The sequence below is a fragment of the Hylobates moloch genome, unplaced genomic scaffold (assembly GCF_009828535.3).
Source record: "Hylobates moloch isolate HMO894 unplaced genomic scaffold, HMol_V3 SCAFFOLD_19, whole genome shotgun sequence".
Lineage (NCBI taxonomy): Eukaryota > Metazoa > Chordata > Mammalia > Primates > Hylobatidae > Hylobates > Hylobates moloch.
The window spans coordinates 6,532,265-6,552,884 of NW_026652294.1; the positions used below are offsets into that span (position 1 = coordinate 6,532,265).

The window sequence follows — 20,620 nt, forward strand, 5'->3', positions numbered from 1 at the left end:
AATGGAAATCCTGCCTTGTTTCCATGGCCTCCCATTCTGCATGGACAGCCTCTCCCAGGACCCCAGCTCTGCCCTCTCACTGGCTGGCCCACAGCTCAGCACAGGACAGACTGACTCAGCCAGCCCCAGTCAGGGCCTGCATACATGGGAGACTCTATTCATTCACACATGGACGCACCGACTTCTCCAATGCAACTTGCACCAAAGCTTTATTTGCTATTTTCATAGTCTGAATGCAACATCTTTGTACATGCAAAGGTCATCTTGTTTTATTGCAGTCGACCAGATTTCCAACTGCTCTTCTGTGCATATGAAACTTCTTTACAGTTACAAAATATAAAAGCACTTGTAGACGTCCAATACTCTGTGAGGTCTGGTAAGCCCCATTTGTTTTTACATTAAAAATATAAGTTTTTCTAGATGACTTCTCAGTCACACAGTTAGAGATTCTTTCTGGGATTGGATAAAGTGCCTCTCGTCTGCCTTCCGTTCAGAACTCCTAGAGCTTGTGAATTCCTAAGGCAATTGCAAGAACACCGCAGGCAGGAAGCTTAACTTTCCTACACAAAGAACTCAAGCTCCTGTTCTATCATGACTCAAAGATCTGAGGAAGGACCCAGAAGAAAGGTTAGGAAAATATATACTATACTTGCGTGTGTGTGTGTCTCTCTGTGTGTGTGTGTATATATATCTATTTCCACACCCCACCCCATCTTACAAAGCATTCTGAGGATCACAATCATCTGGGAAGTGCATGACTTTAGGATATTGGTATGATTTAGGAAACAGCACAGTACAAAATTATCTTCCATAACACAATATATTACCTTTGTGACCCCCCCTATTTACAGGATCTATAAGGCTATGTGGAATGAGATTATTAAAAAGCTCAAATTCAGCTGGGCATGGTGGCTCAGGCCTGTAATCCCAGCACTTTGGGAGGCTGAGGCAGTAGGATCGCTTGAGACCAAGTTTAAGACTAGCTTGGGCAATATAGCGAGATCCTGTTTCTACAAAACAGATTTAAAAAATCAGCTGGGCATGGTGGTGTGCGCCTGTCATCTAGGCTACTCTGGAGGTGGAGATGGGAGGATTGCTTGAGCCCAGGAGTTGGAGGCTGGAGTGAGCTATGATTGTGCCACTGCATTCCAGCCTGGCCAACAGAGCAAGACCGTGTCTCAAGAAAAGAAAAAAAAAAGTTCAAATTCTCTAGAAAACAGCGTAATTTGTAGCCGGTGTGATGCCAACAGGGATTGTCAAGGAAGTGCCCGTCCAAGTCATGGAAGATGATGTTATGGCACAGGTGTGACAGCAACCACTGAAGGAGACTCTGGGAAGGCCAAAGGGGAGGGTGGGCTGAGGGGTGTCGATTTTAAGGGTTAACTTGCCAGAAACCTCAGGCCGACTTTCCAGAGCAGAGGGCCTAGCTTTCTGCCCTTCCCCCTGCAGGAGCCAATTTAGTCAAAAGAAAGAAAACTCTGGATTGGGGGGTGCAAAAGGAGACGCAGGCTGGCAAAGACCTGGCACATTCATGCCTACCAGCTTTCTATGTGGCTCTAAACTTCCTGAGCCTGCCCAGACATTCCAACTGGGTGAGTCCTAGCAGCCTCTCAGCACACAGCAAGGGTTCCCCACTTGCTAAGGGGACCAAGCCCAAAGCAGATCCTCTTCAGATATGGAGTGGGTCCTACTATCCCTTCGGCTTTTGTGTTTTAACACACGGTGAGGGGGAAGGCACATTCAGAGACCACAGAATGTCTCCCCATCACTTATTCTGGTTTAAATATCTACACTGGGGAGGAGGGATTTTTATAGTTTGCAATTATGACTAGTTCCAGGAGCCATCTGGGGGCATATTATAAAGAAAAAATTTAAAGCATAGATCGACAAAGCAGCTGTCAGCACCAGGTCAGAGCAGCTGAGGTCTCTTTTAGGAAAATCATGCTAAGGGTCTTTCTAAATCCCTCACCCAGCCTGTAAAGTTTAAAACCGCAGGCTCATGCCTATTTCTCTTCTGGCTTCTTGGTGATACCCTTAAGTTGGCCTCCCTTCCAGGGAGGCACAAAGGCAAACACAATTGTCTGAAACCACGTGATTTGGCTCGTCTCCCTGGAAAACACCGCCATCTGATTGTCCTTTCCCTGAATCCTGAGGCTATCAGGTCAGGTTCACTCAAAATCCCAACATCCTAAAGACCACGAGGTTTCTCTTTCACCAGAGTTTCTCTGGTGGCATGGAGTAATCCTCCACAATACTGATTTCTGAGGCCTTGTCATGGATTTTCAAAGGCCAAAGGCCTCTGTTTCATTAGGCAAAGGACCATGAAGAAGGGTATCCACTGAAGAGGAAAAAGATACAGGCTTCTCAAAAGACCAGCTGTCAAAATGCTGATGTGCAAAGGGGTGGTGGAGGTGAGGAGGAAGAGAAATGAGGGAGAGAGAGAGATTGTACATATAGAGGATTTTCCATTCTGCATGAAACTCTCATTGAGGACAGCCAAAGCCCCAGGGGAGGAGGGTTAGATGAGGAGCGGATGACTCCATTGCACACAGATGATTAAGGCGTATTAAGTGAGTTTAAAAAGAAGACGACGGATTTCCAAAGGGGTCTCCAGGCAAAGTCTAGAAACTAGCATACAACGCCCCCTTGCTTAGCCTCAAAGAGAGCTCACTCCATTTAGAATGGGGCTAAGTAAATCATCCATTTGCCCAGCTATCTGCAAAGGCTCCCAATCATCAGTTACTTCTAACTTCATCGCACTGATCATAAGCAGGACTCAGAGGTCATGGCGGAGCCCGCATGAAAGAGGGTTGCTCTTGACCCACTGTGATTGTCTGTCTGCCCTGTGGTGCTGGAGGAGACAAGGTTATAGAAAAATAAAAGGGGATGAGGAAGATCTTCAGGGCTTGCCCTAGTCACTTTCAAGGAGCATGAACTTCGTATATCCTAATTAACATAGAATTAAATTCATTATTTTTCCAATTAAGGTATGAGAGATTACGGAAAAAAAAATCTCCAGGTCAATCTCATTTTCAAGTGTGTTTCATTCCTGTCTGATATCCTTGAGCTGAGACATGACTAATTAAGAATTGAGAGTTTTGCATGAGGACCATCAATATACGTAAGAGCAGGTCCTTTCCTACTGCTTGAGATGGTACCAAGGGGTCCTTTCCACCTGAAGGAAAGACAGACAGCAGCCAAGATAAGAAGTCAGGATCAAAAGACTAGGAATGTGTTTTAGGCCAGGTGCGGTGGCTCACATCTGTAATCCAAGCACTTCGGGAGGCTGAGCGGGGAGAATTGCTTGAGCCCAGAAGTTTGAGACCAGCCTGGGCAACATGGTAAGACCCTTGTCTCTACAAAAATATTTAAAAATTAGCTGGTCATGGTAGCATACACCTGTAGTCCCAGCTACTTGGGAGGCTGAGGTGAGAGAATCACTTGGGCCTAGGTGTTAGAGGCTGCAGTGAGCTATGATCGTGCCACTCCACTCCAGCTTGAGCAACAGAGTAAGACCTTGTCTCAAAAAAACAAAACAAAACAAAACAAAACACTAGCAGGGTATTTTTAAAGGGGATCCTATTGACTTTGAAAGCCATAAGATCAAAATTATTATAAAACATAAACTGGATCTTTAAAAAAGAATTCAACTGAAGCAGTTGCAGGTATGAATCCCCAAATGGCCACAGAGAACTGATGACTAATTCAGGGAATGAAGAGAAAACAAACTATCATCAGCAGGGCCAAACTCCCAAACTCAGATGCATGAGGCTCCCAGGTGTAAAAGGCTGGGTGGGTGACATGGTCTGGCAATTGCTCATCAGTAACCAAAGCTCATTGAACAGGACACAAGGTGGGCTCCTGCCTCACAGCCCTGCAGTTGCTGTCCCTGGTGCTGAACAGCAACTGCCTCACCAGGGCCCAGGTGTTTATCCTAACCTAAAGAAACAGGACTTCGATCCACGCCCATCCACCCACTAAGACAGTGAAGAGGGGTAAAAGAAGATGAGGGAGGAAGCTGAGATAGAGAGACAAATGAACTCCTGAGAGGTAGCCAGGGAGAAGGGAAGCATGTTTTGACAGCATTTGCAAATAATGGATTCATCGAGAAAGATGGGGGAAAATGAGGTGAGCAAAAGCACAAAGTACCCTTCATTCACGCATCTGTTCTGAGGCCAGTTTGGACCAACTCCTCCATGCCAGCAGCCCAGCCCAGGTCATGTTCAAAGAAGACTCTGGAGAAAAAGATTCCTAGGGCAGGTCTGATGATTCAGTGGCAAAGGCACCACCACTTGGGCTGCAGTTTATGAACCCTTAAGGCCAAGGGGCAAAGGTCACCCTACCGAAACCAGAGCTCAAATGAAAAGAAGCCATGGAAATAAATACAAGAGTGACAATTATAACTTCTAAACAGCTTGGATAGGGATAAGATAACCTGAGGTGACTGGATACTTCAGAACAAATTATTCCCACATCTTTCCTCCTGTCCTTTAACGTAAACACATACATAACTATCAAGTTTCAAAGAAAATTAGCTGAATTATTGCTTTATCACCTTCTAAAGCAAACAAAAATGACATACAATAACATAGGCCAACGATGCACACAGCCCCACTAGAAAGAGAAATACACATAATCAGGGAGAGTATGTTTAAAAATTGGAACTGCTGATTCCTCGAGGGGAAGGAGGAACTCACCAAAAAAAAGAATAAAAAACCTCAACCCAGCGGTAATACCCTGCACCGAGACTACAGCAGGAAATGAACAGTTTGATCTCCCTTGGAAATGTCCTTCCAAAAAAAGACCTGCCCTGGGGTCGGGTGAGGAGGTGCTTTCACAAATTCAGGTGTTTTTCAGAACCTGGGGAGACAATTCCAGCATCACGCTGATGTTCTTGGAGCTGATGAAGGTGTCTAAAATAGGTAGAAATGCAAATTTTTACATAAAAAGCAAAACCACCCACATGGACATTTCTGGGCAGCCTGGCTCCTTTCCCAGCCTGAAGTGCTGTCTGGGGAGATGAGCGAGTGCTCCTGGAGGTTGGGTCTTCCCGTCTGGATCCAGAGAGAGCCTGGCGAGGACAGGGGCACTGGATAGCATTCTCAATCCAATGGGAAGGGCCCAGGCACGTAAGCATTGTGCAGGAAGAAATGGCAGCAGCTCGGCCTCGTCTGCAGGTTCTGATGGTTAAGGCTTCTGTTACGTAGACGTGGCAGTGTTCCCTGCCTGGAGAGGAAGGGACAGTCCTGGTGTCAGCAGTGGGAACATTTGGCTCCATTTCTCTCTACCCTCAGTCCTTAAAATCTCACCTGATATTCTCCAATAAAGTCACCCCTAGAAGCCTAAGGTCACAAAGGAGATTTTTTGTGTTAGGGGTTAAGGGGAGGTGAGGAGGGTGGCAGGCATGGAATACAGTGAAACCAACATGAAATTTAGGGTCAGGTCAGGGTTCCAGTCTCAATTCTGAGCCTCAGTTTCCTCAAAGGGGTTGCTGGAGGCTTAAATGAGATATTACATGTACTGCACCAAACACAAAATAAACACAGGTCCCGATCCCTTATCCAAATCCCTTGAGCATAGTTTTATTTGGGAATTTATAATTTTTAGAATTTATTATACATACACACACGTGCATCATACATATATAATCATGTAATATATACACATATATGTATATATATACATATGTAACACCACCATAATCAAGCAGATAATATTCCTGCAGTGTATTATGAACATTCATCTAAAGTGGGGAAAATAGAGTCAAAGTAGAATTATATTTACTCAGGTCAGGTTTCACCACTGAGTTAGGAAAAAGCTTTGGTTTTGCAGGGCTTTCTGGAATTTGGCTTTGTGGATAAGGGATGGTGAGTCTCTTGTGCTCAACACATCAATGCTGACTTTGATGGTGCACGTACCATGAGCTCCTATACTGAGGAGAAACAGGCAGCGCTCGGTCAAGCACCACAGGTGCATTCTCAGTGAGCCCTGAGGACAGCTCGGTGGTGTGGACACTGCTAACCCATTTTACAGATGAGGAAACTGAAGTCCATGATGTTCAATCATTTGCAACTTACACCAGGGCCTATCTAATCGTAATTTTTAATGTGTATTTTTTCAAATTCATTTTTAACTACATAGGTTGTATATGAAACATTCCCCCTATAAAAATTGTAACCATTTCTGGCTGGGCGCAGTGGCTCACACCTATAATCCCAGCACTTTGGGAGCCCAAGGCGAATGGATCACCTGAGGTCAGGAGTTCGAGACCAGCCTGTCCAACATGGTGAAACTCCAACTCAACAAAAAATATAAAAATCAGCTGGGCATGGTGGCAGGCACCTGTAATTCCAGCTACTTGGGAGGCTGAGGCAGGAGAATCGTTTGAACTCGGGAGGCAGAGGCTGCAGTGAGCCAAGATCCGAGATTGCATCATTGCACTCCAGCCTGGGTGACAAGGGCGAAACTCCGTCTCAAAAAAAAAAAAAAAAAAAACAAGTAACCATTTCTAATTAAGCTAACCTCTGATGTCCCGCTCTTTTGTTTTATCAGAGGGGACTGTGATGCAGCTAGAAGGGCCAGCCAAGTGCATGAGCCCAGAGCCCCAGTCACCTGCCTCCTGGCCTGGTACCTTTCCCCCTCTCCAGGCAGCCCAGCTTTGTTTTCTCCCTAAATGGAAACAGACATAACCATTCTCTTTGCAGGAACTCAGAACACCCCCCACTCCTCACTTTTCCCCTTGCACAGACTCTTTCCTTGGGTACAACAGCCCCAGTCTCTGAGGTGTGGCCCCCCTGAGTTCCCCATTCCTGTGACTGCAGGGCTCTTCCCAGGTTCCCCAACAGAGCCCCTTCATACCTGGTCAAACTTGGTTCTCATAAAGACTTTGCCTCTTCTTGGATTTCAATTCCTTTAGCCACTGGGGAGAGGGTTCATCCGACCTGAAACCACAAAGCCAGTTAAGAGACTAGTTGAAACCAGACTGTGGGCTCCTTGTGGGCAGGACTGAGTGGTCCCAACTGTCTATCCCTGGGCCCAGGCGGGGCTGGGGCAAGCACTCAGAGGTGGCAAAGATGCCCGTATTAACGGGACTGATAAGCAAGAAGTAGAAATTAACCACAGTGTCCAACAATAGGGAATATTAAATACATCTGGGGTCCCCAACCCCCTGGGCCACAGACCGATACTGGTCCATGGCCTGTTAGGAACGGGGCCATACAGCAGGAGGTGAGTGGTGGGCGAGTGAGTGAAGCTTCATCTGTATTTCACAGACGCTCTCCATCACTCACATTCCACCTGATCTCTGCGCCCTGTCAGATCAGCAGCAGCATTAGATTCTCATAGGAGTGTGAACCCTATTGTGAACTGTGCATGCAAGGGATCTAGGTTGCGAGCTTCTTATGAGAATCTAATGCCTGATGATCTGTCACTGTCTCCCGTTACCCCCAGATGGAACCATCTAGTTGCAGGAAAACAAGCTCAGGGTTCTCACTGATTCTACATTACTGTGAGTTGTAGAATTATTTCATTATAATTACAATGTAATAATAATAGAAATAAAGCACACAATGAATGTAATGTGTTTGAATCATCACAAAACCACCCCCCATAGCCCTGCTCTGTGGAAAAACTGTCTTTCACAAAATTGGTCCATGGTGCCAAAAAGGTTGGGAACCACTGAAATAAATCACAATATATCCGTTCTATGAGATAATCTGCAGGTATAAAAATTTATCTTGGTTGGACACAGTGGCTCGTGCCTGTAACTTCAACACTTAGGGAGGCAGAGGCAGGAGGATAGCTTGAGCCCAGGAGTTTGAGACCAGCCTGGGCAACACAGTGAAACCCCATTCTCCATAAAAAGCAAACAAACAAACAAAAAATTCGTCCTATAAAATTATTTCCATCCATCTATTTGTCATGCAAATAGCTATTCATCCTTCCATCTCTCTATCCAGGTAAGTGTCTGTGATGGTTAGTTTTATGCATCAACTTAAACCTAATGTGTACCCAGATATTTGGTCAGACATTATTCTAGATGTTTATGCAAAGATATTTTTTCTTAGATGAGGTTAACATTTAAATCAGTAGGTGCTGAGTAGCGCAGACTACCCTCCATGATATGAAAGGGCCTCATCTACTCAGTTGAAGGCCTGAATAGAGAAAGACTGGCCTCGCCAGGTGCGGTGACTCACGCCTGTAATCCCAGCACTTTGGGAGGCCGAGGCGGGCGGATCACAAGGTCAGGAGATCGAGACCATCCTGGCTAACACGGTGAAACCCTGTCTCTACTAAAAATACAAAAAAATTAGCCAGATGTGGTGGCGGGCACCTGTAGTCCCAGCTACTCGGGAGGCTGAGGCAGGAGAATGGCGTGAACCTGGGAGGCGGAGGTTGCAGTGAGCCCAGATGGCGCCACTGCACTCCAGCCTGGGCGACAGAGTGAGACTTTGTCTCAAAAACAAAAAAAGAAAAAGACTGGCCTCCCAGGAAGAAGAGGGAAGCCTTTTGGACTTCAACTCTTTCTCGCATCTCCAGCCTGCTGGTCTACTCTGTAGATTTGGGACCTGCCTGCCTCCACAATTACATGAGCCAATTCCTTAAAATCAATCTCTATACATACATACATGCATCTACACGTGTATGTGTATATATATATATATATATATATATATATATATATATATATATATTTATGTACATGTATATACAGCTGACCCTTGAACAACACAGTTTGAACTGTGTGGGTCCACTTGGATTTTCTTCTGCCTCTGCCACCCGAGGCAGCAAGACCAATCCCTCCTCTTCTGCCTCCCCCTCAGCCTACTCAATGGGAAAACAACAAGGATGAAAGATGAAGACCTTTATGATGATCCACTTCCACTTAATGAACAGGAAATATATTTTCTTTTCCTTATGATTTTATTAATAACATCTTTCCTCTAGCTTACTTTATTGTAAGAATATATAAAATATAACATATAAAATATACGTATGTGGTTATGAATGAGGCTTCTGGTCAACACTAGGCTATTAGTAGTTAAATTTTAGGAAGTCAAAAGCTACATGCAGATTTTTGACTAAGTAGGAAGTCAGTACCCCTAATCTCTGCCTTGTTCAGGGATCAACTGTATTTACACACACACACACACACCCGACTGGCTCTGTTTCTCTGGAGAACTCTGAACAATACAATGCCCATAAGACATACAGAGATGCCTTTTATCGAAGGTCAACAATAATTGTTTTGGGGAGGTGAGATTTGTTGAAACTTTTTTTTTTTTTTTTTTTTTTTTTTTTTTTTTTTTTTGGGGGATGGAGTCTTGCTCTGTCGCCCAGGCTGGAGTGCAGCGGCGCCATCCCGGCTCGCTGCAAGCTCTGCCTCCTGGGTTCACGCCATTCTCCTGCCTCAACCTCCCAAGTAGCTGGGACTACAGGCGCCCGCCACCACATCCGTCTAATTTTTTGTATTTTTAGTAGAGACGGGATTTCACTGTGTTAGCCAGGATGGTCTTGATCTCCTGAGCTTGTGATCCACCCACCTCGGCCTCCCAAAGTGCTGGGATTACAGGCGTGAGCCACCATGCCCAGCCTGTTCAAACTTTTTTAAATGGAAGAACACATACAGAAAGGTACTCAAATCAAAATGTGCACAGCTCAATGAATTTTCTCAAAGTGAATACATCTGAGTAGCCACCATCTACACGGTACTACTTTTGAGTTTTATTTTTTTACCTTCTTCTTAGCAGTTTTCTGTGTTCTCAGAATTTCTTATAATGAGAACACATCATTGTAATAAACAACAATAAAGTCAGGCCAGGCACGGTAGCTCATGCCTGTAATCCTAGTGCTTTGGGAGGCAGACGATTGCCCAGGAATTCGAGACTAGCCTGGGCAACATGGCAAAATCCTGTCTCTACAAAAAAATACAAAAATTAGCCAGTCATGGTGGCACACAACTATGGTCCCAGCCACTCATGGAGGCTGAGGCGGGAGGATTCACCTGAGACTGGGGAGGTTGAGGCTATAATCACGGCATTGCATTCCAGCCTGGGCAACAGAGTGAGACCCTGTCTCAAAAACAAAAAAAAAGCAAAATAAAAACCAATCAAGTCACCATTGTTTAAAACTTTATTCAAGAAAAAAAATCATGTTTATGAAGATTGTTAAACGGGCACGGGAAAACATTCATATAGAACACGGAGCAGAGGAATCAAACTACGCAAACGTCGTGATCTCAGCTACGTTACAAAGAAAAAGAAAATGGAAGGAGAGATGCCCAGATATCAACAGTAGTGGTCTTTGCACAGTAGGATCGTGGATGATTTTCTTTTCCCCTTTGTATTCTTTTTGTATTTTCTACAGTAAAGATCTACTGCTTTTATAATCAAACACACATGCACACAAGACGTGACTAATTCTGTTCTCAGAGAAAGTTCCTGAGACCTGTGGCCCTGGAGGGGTCGGAAAAGATGCTGGCCTGGTTGGTGGTACAGTGGGGGTCTGCACCTGAGGGGATGAGAGATGAGGTGACTCTGGAGTCTAGGGGCAGGCCTCCAACTGCTATGCCTGCCAGCCTAGGAATGAGGAAGAAGAGGGCCCCCTGGGCAGATGGGGGTCTAGGGTACTCCAGACTTCAGCCAAGCTTTGCCTAATAGTGGAACACAAGCGCAGGCCTCCAGAGGTGCCTCTGAGACCCTAGTCTGCGGGTTCCTCCAGCCACAGAGAAATGCTGGAGCCCTCCACTGACTCTGGAGCCGGAATTCTGGCATTACCAGAGCAGGGAGGCACTGTCTCAACTATGGCCCTGTCTTTCTCTAATGTCTCACCTTCTGGTTCCCACAGCCCACTCTGTGCTATGCATTTTACACTGCCTGAGGCTCCCAGGTACATCTGGCCTCCAGGCCTTTGCATGTGCAGTGGCTTTAGCCTGGGATCCTCTCTCACTGCCCGTGGTCTAGCTAAGACCCAACTGTCCACCATGATTCAGTTCAAGTATCTCCTTCTCTTGGAAGCTTCTTTTTTTTTTATTAGAGAGGCAGGGACTCACTGCATTGCCCAGACTGGGGTGCAGTGGCACGATCATAGCCTCCATCTCCTGGGCTCAAGGGATCCTCCCACTTCCGCCTCTGGAGTAGCTGGGACCACAGACAGGCATGCGCCACCACAGCCAGCTAATTTTTTTTCTTTTCTTTATTTATTTTTTTATTTTTCGTGACAAGGTCTCATTCTGTAGTCCAGGCTGGAGTGCAATGGTGCAATCATAGCTCACTGCAGCCTCCAACCCCTGGCCTCAAGTGATCCTCTCACAAAGTCCTGGGACTATAGACGTGAGCCACTGCACCCAGCTGGAAGTCTTTTCTGCCGCCCATCCTCAAGTGTGCATTATGAGCCCTTCCTCTGCCTCCCTCCATCACAGGGGTCAGAGAAAGGGCCAGAGAGTAAAATATTCCTGATTCTGTGGGCTGTGGGGCGTCTGTGCTACTTCTTAACTCTGCAGTGGTAGCACTAAAGCAGTTATAGACAATACATAAATGAATGCATGTGGCTGTGTTCCAATAAAGCTTACTTACAAAAACAGATGTGGGCTGGATTTGGCCTGTGGGCCATAGCTTACCCACTCTTGCTCTGATCCAGCCAGCACTTACTATCATTACAAATCTAGCATCAGGAACAATCCCTAACTTTCATGGGTTAACAGTGCTCATGGTAAGATTTCCACTCTGCTTCACTGAGTACTTCTGCATCCCAGGGCTCAGGCACAGGGCTTTAGACACACTCTTGTTTCATTCTCATGGCCACCTCAGAAGGTTAGGAGGTTAGAAAACCCACTTTACAGAAGAGGAAACTGAGGTTCAGGAGGTCAAGTACCTTTTCCCACGTCATGCAGCTCTTAAGCAGCAAAGCTGGAATTAAAACCCTGGCTGTGTGACCTTAGATCCCCTGTTCCTAACCTCCACCTCCAGCTGCTGAAACACCCCAGTCTGAGAGCCTCCTGCGGGGCAGAAGCTGCTTTGTGCTCATCTCTACACAGAGCAGCCCAGGATCGGGACAGCTGTTCCATGAAAGGAGGGAGTGAAACTGATCTCATGCAACCTGGCCACGCCCTTTGATCCACCTTCCCAGGTCCCCCAGATCTCTGAAGATAAAGATACTTCCCCGAAGGGTAAGAGGAGGGAGAATGCCTCAGTTTCCCCATCGGTCTGGAGCGGGCTAAACTGGATCAGTAGTTCTCCAACAATGGTGCCCTGGCGTTCCATGTAGGAGGTGGCAGGGGGCGGGGGAAGAGGAGAGGCCAGCTGGCCTGATTCCTGGCCTGCTTCCCCAGCCTCTGTTGTACTTTTCAGGTATCCGAGTGTTGAGAATTCACATGAACAAAGCTTCTGCTGCTAGAGAAAATTAAAAAGTTGAAACTCTCTTCTATTCAGCTCTAAAACCGATGCAAGCACCTCTCTAAAAGTATAGCCTGAGTTTGGAAGGAGAAGGACCCCCATTCCCCAAGACCTCTCACCTCTCATCCTTGTCCATGCTGGAAGGCAGCACGCGACTGCCCAGCACCCCAGGCTGGAAGGGGGACTTGGGGCTCTTGGGCTGGGGTGCCCAGCTGGGGGTCTCGCCAGGACTGTCCACCTCTGGCCTCTTGTGCAGCTGAGCCTGGGGAGAGAAGAGAGCTGAGTCTGTAAACCGCCCTTTGTCTGGTGAAGGGCCCCCTCCCATGGCAATGTCAGGTACGATGAGCCTTCTGTAAACACTCGGGGCTCCCTGAATCAGAATAAACCCAGACAGGAAACATGGGGGCTGAGAAAAGTCAGAGGTCTGGCATTCCAGGCAGCCACCCTCGACCCCCAAGATCGAATCACCACCCAAACCCCACATAATCATATTCTCTTTTGCTGAAAAGCCACCATTTGTAGTGTGCTCAGCGCACAGCATGCCACCCTGAGAACCCTACATGGAGAGAGCAGCTCCCTCCATCCAACAGCTGCAGCTTAGCTCCGTTCAGTTACTTACTCCTGGAGCCATGTAAATAAAATGAAGTTTTTGACAGTCCATTAGAGTCCCATAAGAAAACCAGAGGGCAAATATCCACCCATTTTTGGAGGGCATGTTGGGAATGGAATACAATGGTGTGCATAAAATTCCCTTGCGGGACCTGAGGTGTGAGTGGTGGCAAGTGGCTTCTCTCTCCCAGGCATGCTGGGTCAGCCCCCGGCAACAGCAGTCATCACCATTGTCCACTGATAGCTTCTGTGCACTGATCACCCATCATTTGTGCTCTACCAGGCTCAAGTAATATGACAAATGTGAGTTCGTTCCATGTGTGTATGATTCTTTTAGGGCAGATCCTGGCTTTCCTCATTTTACAGGGCGAGAGAGCCCAAAGCTCAAAGGTCACGCCCGAAGTCACACAGCTTTTATGAACTGGGATTCACACCGGGTCTGCCTGTAGCCCAACTCCAGGGTTCTTTCCAGGACAAGCCCTGCAACCTCCCCTGGTTGTTAATAATCGCCTAAAACTGTTGTGGTAGAGATTAAAGTTTAAGCTAACATTGATGAATGAATGGCCAGAGCTCCGTTTTCACAGAGCACAGTGGACTGGAGCTGTGTTCTGGAATCCCAAGATCTGCCTCAGCAGTTACTCGGTGCATCCACATGGGAGCCCCAAGGCCTCCATCTCACCTACACCCAGGGCCTGTGGCTGTCTGCCTCCTGCGTTAGGCTACCTTATAAGATCATTTGCTTTGTGGCAAGAAAGAAAATGAAGGAAGGAAGGAAGGAAAGAAGGGAGGGAGGGAGGGAGGGAGAGGGGAAGGCCAGATGCGGTGGCTCACGCCTGTAATCCCAGCACTTTGGGAGGCCGAGGCAGGCGGATCAGGAGGTCAGGAGATTGAGACCATCCTGGCTAACACAGTGAAACCCCATTTCTACTAAAAATACAAAAAATTAGCCAGGCATGGTGGCCGGCACCTGTAGTCCCAGCTACTCGGGAGGCTGAGGCAGGAGAATCGCTTGAACCTGGCAGGCGGAGCTTGCAGTGGATCATACCACTGCACTCTAGCCTGGGCGACAGAGCAAGACTCTGTCTCAAAAAAACAAAAAAAAGAAGGAAGGAAGGAAGAAAGGAAGGAAGGAAGGAAGGAGGGAGGGAGGGAGGGAGGGAGGGAGGAAGGAAGGAAGGAAGGAAGGAAGGAAGGAAGGAAGGAAGGAAGGAAGGAGAAAGAGGAAGGAAGGAAGGGAGGGAGGGAGGGAGGGAAAGAAAGTCAGAAAACCTCCAACCTAGTTCTAGTGACTGAAAGATGTTCACACTTTAAGGGCCTGTAAAATCAATTACAGACACAAGCACGCATCTACTACTGCCTGACTTTCTATTCTTGGAAGAAATGACAGAAAAGCAAAACTTCCGTCTACTACAAGAGCAAGAGTCACGGCGCTCCCACATGGGGATTGCGTGGCCTGCTTGGGATACACAGAGTTGAGAAATTCCACCAACAGTTCAGGCTTGTTTGCCTTCATTTCTTCAATAAAAGGGGAAAGAAGAGATACCTTTTGCTAGGTTGCTGGAGCATAAAGTGAGTTTGCAAGCACATGATGTCTGACACAGAACAGGGGGGCAAAAGGGCCTCTTTCCTCACCCAAATTAAGTGCCATTTGGTTCCAGGACTATGAGAGACACTTGTGAGAGTTGGAGGTGGGGAGGAGGGAGGCAGCTCAGCCTTTCCCTCGGCATTGCGTAATACAGTTGGCATTCTGGTGCAATTTGGGAGACTGGGACGTGGTTCCAGAACTGGCTTCCTGTGTCATCTGGTATCGAAATGATCATTTTCTGTGCCTGCCTTCCCCAGCAGACCGGATTCCTCAAGGGCTTCAGGAGCCTGGGTTTGTTCACTCCTGCTTCTCTGACGCTCAGCACTGGTGAGCGTCACCAGTTGGATTCTCAGCCCACTTTACAGATAAGCAAACCAAGGCTTAGCTATGACACCAAACAGAGCAGCAGGTTTGGGGGCGGAGGAGAGTCAGAAAGCGGAGATTAAGCAACACAGGGCCACTGGTGAAATCCAAGTAAGTTGGTAGTATTGTTAATGGTAGAAGCCAATTCCCTAATTTTGCCAATGTGCTATGGTCATGTGAAATAGTATCACGTGGGTGAAGCTGAGTGAAGGGTATGGAGAAACTCCCTGGGTTATTTTTGCAACTTCCTTTGAATCTTAAACTATTTCAAAAATGGAAGGAATGAAGGAAGGAGGAAGGAAGGATAAAAAAGGATGGACAAAAAAGAAAGGAAGGACGAAAAGAGAAAGGGAGGGAGGAAAGAAAGAAGAGAAAATGAAGGAGAAAGGGAGGGAGGAAACAGAGAAAGAGATAGGAAGGGGGAGGAAGAAGGGACAAAAGGAAGGAGGGAAGGAGGGAGACAGGGAGAGAGGGAGGAAGAGAGGAAGGAAAGGAAGGAAGGAAGGACGGAAGGAAGGACGGAAGGAAGGAAGGAAGGAAGGAAGGAAGGAATCTTTTTTTTTTTTTTTTTGAGATGGAGTCCCACTCTGTCGCCCAGACTGGAGTGCTGTGGCACGATCTCGGCTCACTGCAAGCTCCGCCTCCCAGGTTCACGCCATTTTCCTGCCTCAGCCTCCTGAGTAGCTGGGACTACAGGCGCCCACCACCATACCCGGCTAATTTTTTCTATTTTTTAGTAGAGACAGGGTTTCGCCATGTTATCCAGGATGGTCTCGATCTCCTGACCTCGGGATCCGCCCGCCTCGGCCTCCCAAAGTGCTAGGATTACAGGCGAGAGCCACTGTGCCTGGCTGGAATCTGTTCTTTATGCTGCTAAGGTTGAGGAGCACGCCCACCAGGTGACTCTTGGTGAGAGGTCTGGTACCTTTAGCACTGCCGGATCCATGCCTGGAAACGCGGGCATCCTCTGAGGATGGCTGACGGGGGTCCTCTCAGCTTTGGATGGCTTCTCCTCCTCATCTGACTCTTCCTTCCTGGGTGATTTCTCTTCTGTTGCAAAGAAAAGGGCACTGAAGTCATCGGCAGCTGCCACGTATTGAGGTCCTACGTGCCAGATAATTTGCACACAGTATTTCATGCAGTGCTCACATCAGACCTGCACAGAAGACACTATGGCCCATTTTACAGATGAGGACCACCCAGGTGCCTGCTTTCATGCTCTCTCTTCCCACAACTCTGCTTCTTGCCAGAAGATACTGACAACAGGCAGAGTAGGTTTTCTTTTGCGGGAGGACACAGGCAAACCCATCTCCTGGGCCCTTGGCTCATTCCAAGTCAGGGAAATAGAAGGAAATCTTTGGCGGAGGCAGGAAAGTAGATAGGAATGCTTTCAGCCAACAATGCACCGAGGTTATGCTCTCAGAGGAGAATGTGGAGAGCTTCGTGTGTCTTATGGAAAGGCGGCCCAAAGGTGGACCAGGAAGCCATTTTCCTTGACCCTGGCTCCCCTTTCCAGGACTTAACCCCAGCCCCGTGCTTGAGGCCGAGCTGATAACTCAAGCTTTTGGGTGATGGGCTGCCTGTCCCCCTCTTCCAGGAGTGATATGGGAGGAGTTTCTACTTCCCTGAGACCAGGATGCTGGCATGGGCACAGTGAGGACTGGAGGAGGGGGTGGGGATGAACGAGGCAAGACTTGGTGCTCTGGAGCCCTTGGGCTACCCCGGGAACTGAGGTACGCTAAGAAAACACAGAACCAGCCTTCCCCATCCAGCCCCTGGCCGGCTCCTCAAGGCTGACGGGAGCTAGAGGTGCTGCTGCCACATTCCAGCTGGGGGTATTTGTGTGCTTTTGTCCCTATTATGGTCTTCATTTGCTCTAGGTGGCTTAATAGAGCTTGGCTCAGAAAACCAAGAAAGTGCAGAGAGGTCTCACCTGAGGCACTTAAACATTTCTTTTAGTAATAGAAATGTGATAGGAGTGGGAGAGAGAACTCTCCAAGCATTTCTTTTTTTTTTTTTTTTTTGGAGACGGAGTCTCGCTCTGTCCCCTAGGCTGGAGGGCAGTGGCGCAATCTCAGCTCACTGCAAGCTCCGTCTCCCGGGTTCATGCCATTCTCCTGCCTCAGCCTCTCCGAGTAGCTGGGACTACAGGTGCCCACCACCACGCCCGGCTAATTTTTTGTATTTTTAGTAGAGACGGGGTTTCACCGTGGTCTCGATCTCCTGACCTCATGATCCGCCCGCCTCGGCCTCCCAAAGTGCTGGGATTACAAGCGTGAGCCACCGCGCCCGGCCCAAGCATTTCTTTAAGATATCTGGTCAGAAGCAATGCCCCTCACTCAACTCAGAGCCTGGTCTGACAACCTAATGTTTGCTATGGGCAAATCCCAAATGAACAAAGGCACCTACGATATGTTTTTGAGGACTAAAGGCTGTGTCTGGATAGAGTGGGCAGGTCAGCTGCTCTAGTTTCCATTGCAAGAAATTTTGTTTCTTCTTCTTCTTCTTTTTTTTTTTTTTTGAGACGGAGTCTAGCTTTGTCACCAGGCTGGAGTGCAGTGGCACGATCTCGGCTCACTGCAACCTCCGCCTCCTGGGTTCAAGTGATTCTCCTGCCTCAGCCTCCCAAGTAGCTGGGATTACAGGCACGTGCCACCATGCCCAGCTAATTTTTGTATTCTTAGTAAAGACAGGGTTTCACCATGTTGGCCAGAATGGTCTCAATCTCCTGACCTCGTGATCCACCCACCTCGGCCTCCCAAAGTGCTGGGGTTACAGGCATGAGCCACTGTGCCCGGCCTGTTTCTTCTTAAAAGTCTTTCATGGCTCTCCATCTACAGATGAAATCTAACTCCTTAGCAAAGCATCAGGGATCTCCATGATCTGGCCCCTGCCTACCTTTCCAGCATATCCTGCTATTCCCAGCTTGAGCAACACGAAACTGCTTAGAGATGCTCCTGCCACACACAGAATGTTCTTTCCACATCTCTGTCCCTTTGATCTTATTGATACTTCTGCCTGGAATAACTTTCCCTAACTCATTATTATCCATTCTTCAAGATTCAGCTCAGGTTTTGATACGGTAAGCAGCCAAAGTAGTCCTTAGAGGAAAATGTATAGCCTTAAATGATGCATCAGAAAACAGAAAAGATTGATAATATATGGACTGATCTTTCAACTCAGGAATATAGAAAAAAGACCAGCGAGCAAACCTAAAGAGCATACAGGGGTGAATTTAATCAAAATAAAAGCAGAAATAGTAAAACCTTATTACACTGTCTCTGTCTCTTGTAACTCAAAGAGCCTCAATCAATATACTAACCTTCAAAACACTGTTTTACCTAGTTTCTGATAAGTTCTGCATAACAAGAAATCAGTTTCCTATGTAATTGTGTTCTAATGATCTACAGCCTTCCAAGTCAAGAATTTTTTCGTAGGGCTTAGTCTAAATCCTTCCTGCTGTTCAATGTGCTGTCTGAGGAGGAAAGAAGGCATGGCATACCCGTTGAGTCTTTGAACATCCACGTGTTGTCAGTCTCATCCTCCAAAGGTGATCTGCTCTCGGACTCACTGAATCGGCTGCGCCGGAGGGAGTGGGAGATGGGGGCCCGGCGGCGGCTTCTCTTGCTGAGCTGCACCCGGGTCTTGAGGGCACTTGAGTCGAGGACTGAGGTTTGCTTTGGGAGCAGCAGGGAGGAAGAGGAAAAAAATCAAGGGAACCATCAATGGAGGGTACCACAACACAGTTGGCGGTACACAGCTTCGTTGACAGATGAGAGTCTATTTAGGTGGTACCTAGGCCAGGGCTTCCACATTTTAATAGTAACCTAACACCCAAAGCCTAAATTTCCCCATAAAACATACCCCATAGGCTGATGACAAAAGTCAGGTGGAATAATGAACCTTGAGTGCCCTAGTACAGTGCCTGGCTGCCTGGCACCCAGTAGTCACATAATATGAATGCCTTTTCCCTCCCAGTGACATCCACCAGAAAAGCATGTAATCTACAGCAATGATCAGTACACAGCAGGAGCTCAATAAATGTTTGTTTGTTTGTTGAATGAATAACGGATTCAACATCTAACTAAATCCTTCTGCCAACTGTATTCACACAGAGTCCCTGGGTTGAGAGGTTCTTCGTGGAATTCCTCCGTTACTCACATAATCTAGGGTGCAGGTGGGAAGGGAGGGGCAGCTTACTAAACATCAGGCATCCATTTTCAGGCATCCCTGAAGACTCACACTCTGAGCTGCGACAGGTGGGGGGTCGGTGAGGGCTGCCAAGTCACTACTATCCCCAGTGAAAGGGTGGGGAATGCAGACCATCTGGGTGGGCCCCAGTAAGGAGATGGGAAGCGCCTGGCTCAGAATTCTCCCGGGAGACAGCAGTGAAGTGCTCAGAGCTCGGGTTCAAACCCTGCTGGGTTCGAATCCTGGCTGTGTGACCTTGGGCAATGAGCTTCACTTCTCTGAGCTTGGGTGTCCCTATTTATAAAAAGGAGATAAACAGAGTGTCTCCTTCCTACAGTGGCTGAGAGAACGCCCTGCGCTCAGGTGTGGAAAGCCCTTGTTTCAGACAGAGCCTGACCAAGGCTCACAGCCAAGAGCTCTTTCCGGCAAGCTTACGTTCTTACATGAAATGTTGGTTTCTTCCGCCTAGGTCCACTTTGGAGAAATTCCATCACCCAAGGCCTTCTAAGTCAGTGATGACAGGCTAATTTCAATGAATCATTTCCCAACGATGGTAAGTAACGAAAGTCCCAATGGGGTGGTGGAAGGAGCTGATCATAGCTACTCCCCAAACCAGCCACAGTGGTGTCTTGTGAGGAGACTTGCATGGGACCAGTAAAAGAGGGGGAAGGACGGAAATCAGAAAGTGCCTGCTGCACCTAGAGGCAGGCTTGCTTCTCAGCCACTTAATAGAGCCAGGTTTTCAGACTCCGAGACAGCAGGACAGAATCACACTGACGGAGGGGCTGGCTTGGAAGGGAAGATGGTGCCACCCTTGCGTCCTCAGCCTGGTACAGAGACTGGATTCCCTAGGGCCCCGCCTTCACCTCCCCATTTGGCCTCCAAACCGTCCCCACAGGAGACCTAAATCGTGGTTGGCACCATACATAAACCTCAGTATCCCCACAGGAGACCCAAATCGTGGTGGGCATCACACATAAACCTCAGTATAATTTCAGTAAGCATTAGACCTATGCTTAGGGACACCAGCATTTAGAGTCACTCCATGGCCACTTCAATTTGCTAATTTGCAAAATGGGCACGCAGTTTTGCCTCTGGGGTTATTAACATGTGTCTGGGCCAGTGGTCAACACTCAGTGACTGTTGTTTATAATGGACATCAAGAAGGAACCACTTAGCATTCTAGCAGGAAAGTTCATGATGCAGTGACATGATGCTGGCAGGTAAGGCACACAGCAAGATCTCAATACATGTCTGTTGAGTGAATAACTGAATATATCACCCAACTAAATCCTGATGACACCCAGGGAGGTGGGCATGGCCATGGTTATATAATGGGTTTCCCTAATCAAGACTCAGCTTGTGTGTCTCTGCCCTGATCTAGAGGTGCCAGTGAGAGACCTTGGCCATACACTGAAGGAGAATCCTCTTTGAAGCCCTGAAGGAAGCCCTTTTTCTAAAGCAGCGGTGTTCCTCCTCT

The 20,620-nt window shown here is 47.6% G+C and overlaps 2 protein-coding genes across 5 annotated transcripts in view; one reads left to right on the forward strand and one right to left on the reverse strand.

Moving 5' to 3' along the window:
- Positions 1–20,620, forward strand: part of CRYBB2 (crystallin beta B2) — a 679,427-nt gene that overhangs the window by 30,362 nt on the left and 628,445 nt on the right. The window lies entirely within an intron of this gene.
- Positions 842–20,620, reverse strand: part of KIAA1671 (KIAA1671 ortholog) — a 247,451-nt gene continuing 227,672 nt past the window's right edge. For all 4 annotated transcript variants that reach the window (XM_032139557.2, XM_032139558.2, XM_058431683.1 and 1 more), the window contains 5 exons: positions 18,452–18,626; positions 15,875–15,999; positions 12,512–12,654; positions 6,859–6,941; positions 842–5,226 (listed from right to left, as the gene is read on the reverse strand). In XM_032139557.2, the coding sequence (XP_031995448.1) occupies positions 6,863–6,941; positions 12,512–12,654; positions 15,875–15,999; positions 18,452–18,626 (522 nt within the window). In that variant the 3' untranslated portion in view covers positions 842–5,226; positions 6,859–6,862. The remainder of the gene's footprint in view (positions 5,227–6,858; positions 6,942–12,511; positions 12,655–15,874; positions 16,000–18,451; positions 18,627–20,620) is intronic.